This window comes from Vitis vinifera, chromosome 4 (genome assembly GCF_030704535.1).
Source record: "Vitis vinifera cultivar Pinot Noir 40024 chromosome 4, ASM3070453v1".
Taxonomy (NCBI): domain Eukaryota; kingdom Viridiplantae; phylum Streptophyta; class Magnoliopsida; order Vitales; family Vitaceae; genus Vitis; species Vitis vinifera.
Window position 1 is genome coordinate 1,069,551 of NC_081808.1, and position 3,439 is coordinate 1,072,989.

Below are 3,439 nucleotides of genomic sequence, written 5' to 3' on the forward strand. Positions count from 1 at the left end.
CATCTTTTGTCTCTTCTTACTCTAAACAATATTTATTATTGACAGACTACGAAGACAATTGATATTCTAGCTAACGGTATTATAATAAACCCAATTCAAATCATTTTTTATTTTAATTCAAGCCAATCTAATTATTACCCATTAAGTTTTTAGTTAACTTGATATATATTATCATAATTCATTTTTTAACAAAATCAGATTGGCCTCATCACAATGAACTCAACCCAAATCCATTTTGTGTGATTCGAGTTGGTCCAAGTGATACCCAATAAGTTTTTAGTTAGCTTGATATATATTGTTGACATGAACGGCCATCAGAAGATCTTGATATTTTACAGCATACTGTCCAAATATAGGAGCCTAGGACCAACTCAATTGCGCTTGGCTAGTATGTAGTGCATTGATGACTTTGGATCAATGATTGTGGGGACGAAGGAGAGCATGTGATGTGTAGATTAGATCAACCTCAATGCAATAAGAGAACAGCATATACTGATCTGTACATATTTATTGAATTTGAACTTGTATGAGCTAGAAGGGTGGAAATTTTTTTATTGCAGATAGGGTTTTTGTCATACTGGGGCCGAGTAGTAGCATTCCGCACCTCCTTTTGGTTTGTCCTTTTAACTTGTTTGTTTGGGTGACATGAAGTCACGTGAATGGCTTTAAGGCCTCACCCTTGCACCCCTCTCTCCCAGTCCCAGTCTTCCTTAGACCCTTTGCCTCTATTAATTAGGCCTTTAGCCTTGTTTTTCACCTTTAGGAGACATCATCGATCCCTCTCTCTTCTGATCTCACCATGACTCCAGTTTTTCTGAACACTTCATCATCTTCTCCTTTTCCTGCTCTGGAGCTTAAAGAAGATCATCAACACTTCCAGCTCCTTTTTAGTACAAACCCACCATCATACCAAGCTTCTTCCTCTCACCCATGTCCTAGTTTCTTCAACTCAAGTACTCAATCTCAGAGAGGAGATCATAGCCCTAGAGACCCCCAACAGCATGAAGATAAGGCAAGAACATATGAATTCATTACTAGAGTGAAATTCAACCTTGTTTTCTGATCTGATATGTAGTTTCCTTTTTCTGTTCTTTTTTTTATATCTGATATATACATATTGATCCTTTTTTTTCTTGATCTTAGGATGATAAGTACATTTCCCATGGAGGATGTGGTGAAAGCCAAGTATTCTCATCTTCTTCACTCCTGCAGCCCATGGCGGATGACAATAAGAGCAGCCACAAATTGTCGGTTTTTAAGAAGGAAGAAGGAGATGAAGGTAATAAAAGTACTGAGAAATGGATGTCTTCAAAGATGAGGCTGATGAGAAAAATGATGAACTCGGATTGCACTACAGCGAAAATCGAGCAGAAGGTTGAAGATCATCAGCAGTGGGACAATATTAATGAGTTCAACTCTTCCAACAATACTAGTAATATCCCAATTAGAGTCTGCAGTGATTGTAACACAACCAAAACCCCTCTTTGGAGGAGCGGTCCTAGAGGTCCCAAGGTTATATACTTACCTTCTATTTCTTTCTGTGTTAATTGGTTTGTACAGTACTTAAAGATCTCCATTAACAACATCTTGATCTTCATTACTTGGCATGGCGATGCAGTCACTTTGCAATGCCTGTGGAATTAGGCAAAGGAAGGCGAGACGAGCCATGGCAGCAGCGGCAGCAGCAGCAGCGAATGGCACAGCCGTTGGGACCGAGATATCGCCTATGAAGATGAAGCTGCCCAACAAGGAAAAGAAGATGCATACAAGCAATGTAGGGCAACAGAAGAAGCTCTGCAAGCCCCCTTGTCCTCCTCCCACCGAGAAGAAGCTTTGCTTCGAAGATTTCACTTCGAGTATTTGCAAGAACTCAGGTTTTAGACGAGTGTTCCCTCGGGATGAAGAAGAAGCCGCGATCCTCCTAATGGCCTTATCTTGTGACCTTGTTTACAGTTGATTAATTGATATTTCGGCTCCCCACTTCCCATTTTTTTCTTTGGATTATGATTAAGGTTTTGTCTGTGAACGAGAGTGAGTTGATCATTTGCTTCACCATAGCTGATCTCCAAATAAATATCATGGAGTATCCATCTTAGGCTTCAAATAAAGCCCCCTTTTGCTGTAATATCTTTTTCTGCTTTACCCGAAATAATAGGGTTTTTTTTTGTTTTCTTCAAATATGTGATGGATGGAGTTTGATCTTCAAACAAAATAACGACTCCCTCCCAATGTGGGATTTGTGTCCCATGCGTTTGGGAGGTAAAGAGACAGACATCGTTACCGGATGAACAAACAAAAGCTGACATCGGGTAATGAACCCTTCCAATCCAATGTGGGATTTGTAACCCATGGGATTAAGAGGTAAAGAGACAGACACCCCTCACGGTCAAACAAACAAAGTCCCATATCGGGGTTGGGATGCTCTAATTCCATTTGGAATGATCCAGTATAGATATTGTTCGTACTGAAACTAAAAGATGCTCACGGCTTTAGGAGTCTACATAGTTAAGAAGGGTCATACATGTGTAGAGCCAACAACATATTTCACTCCCTAGTCATGGAATTGAAACCGAGGCCTGCTGCATTAGTACTGGTACCCACTGCACAGACCGTGAACCAGTTCATTATCAGGGTCAAGACAGGCAGTAGTACTGTTAACACATGTAAATTATGTGTTATTTGTAGTTTAGGAAGAATGCCCAAATTCAAGGACCATAGTACTGAAGGAGCTACATGGGAATTCTGTGCTCTTATAAAGAAAACTGCAAGTCAATGGCTAAAATTAATGCACTGGACATTAGTAGCAGAGAAGAAGATGGGAATTAATTAGTAGATTGAAACCCAGTTTTGAATTGTGGTGATGTATAGGTTCTGACATGAAATTTGAACAAATGAAAAGGAGTTGCCATCTTCCAATGATCTGTAATTAAGTTGATAGCAAGCTGGACGTACAGCTTACAAGAAAACATCACATTATTAATTGGATCAGTGATTGTGCCATGCCTATATGTCAAAGATTACCAACAGAATCTTGAACTAAAATGGAAGGTTCATCTGTGATTTCTGTCTATGGATAAATTATGTTTGGTTCTTCCAACTCCAGCCCAGAGTTTTGAATTGCAGAATCTTCATGCTGATGGTAGAACTTAGAAGTAGGACAAGATGGTGTAGTTTGTATAGGGATTTTCCTGGGAAACGAACAGGCCCTCAAAATTGCTTTCATGTCTTAGAAAGTTGAAACAGTGTTGATGCCCATGGTTGTCATGATTCAGTCTGATGACCCAACAAATTAAAGTAAATGTTGATGTATTCCAAATGATCAAGATCCATCATGTTGTGCAAAAATTGTATATGCATGATGGTTGCTGGGGAATTATTGGAAATGGGCCATGGACTTTTCGCGAGGGATGTACGTGTATGAGTATTGCCAATGATTTAG

The 3,439-nt window shown here is 39.5% G+C and overlaps 1 protein-coding gene across 1 annotated transcript; it reads left to right on the forward strand.

Moving 5' to 3' along the window:
- Positions 1–657: 657 nt before the first annotated feature.
- On the forward strand, positions 658–2,172 carry LOC100247474 (putative GATA transcription factor 22). The gene is made up of 3 exons (XM_002279247.3): positions 658–1,012; positions 1,144–1,512; positions 1,619–2,172. The coding sequence occupies exons 1-3, from the start codon at positions 800–802 to the stop codon at positions 1,955–1,957; spliced, it is 921 nt and encodes a 306-aa protein (XP_002279283.1). The 5' UTR covers positions 658–799; the 3' UTR covers positions 1,958–2,172.
- Positions 2,173–3,439: the final 1,267 nt, after the last annotated feature.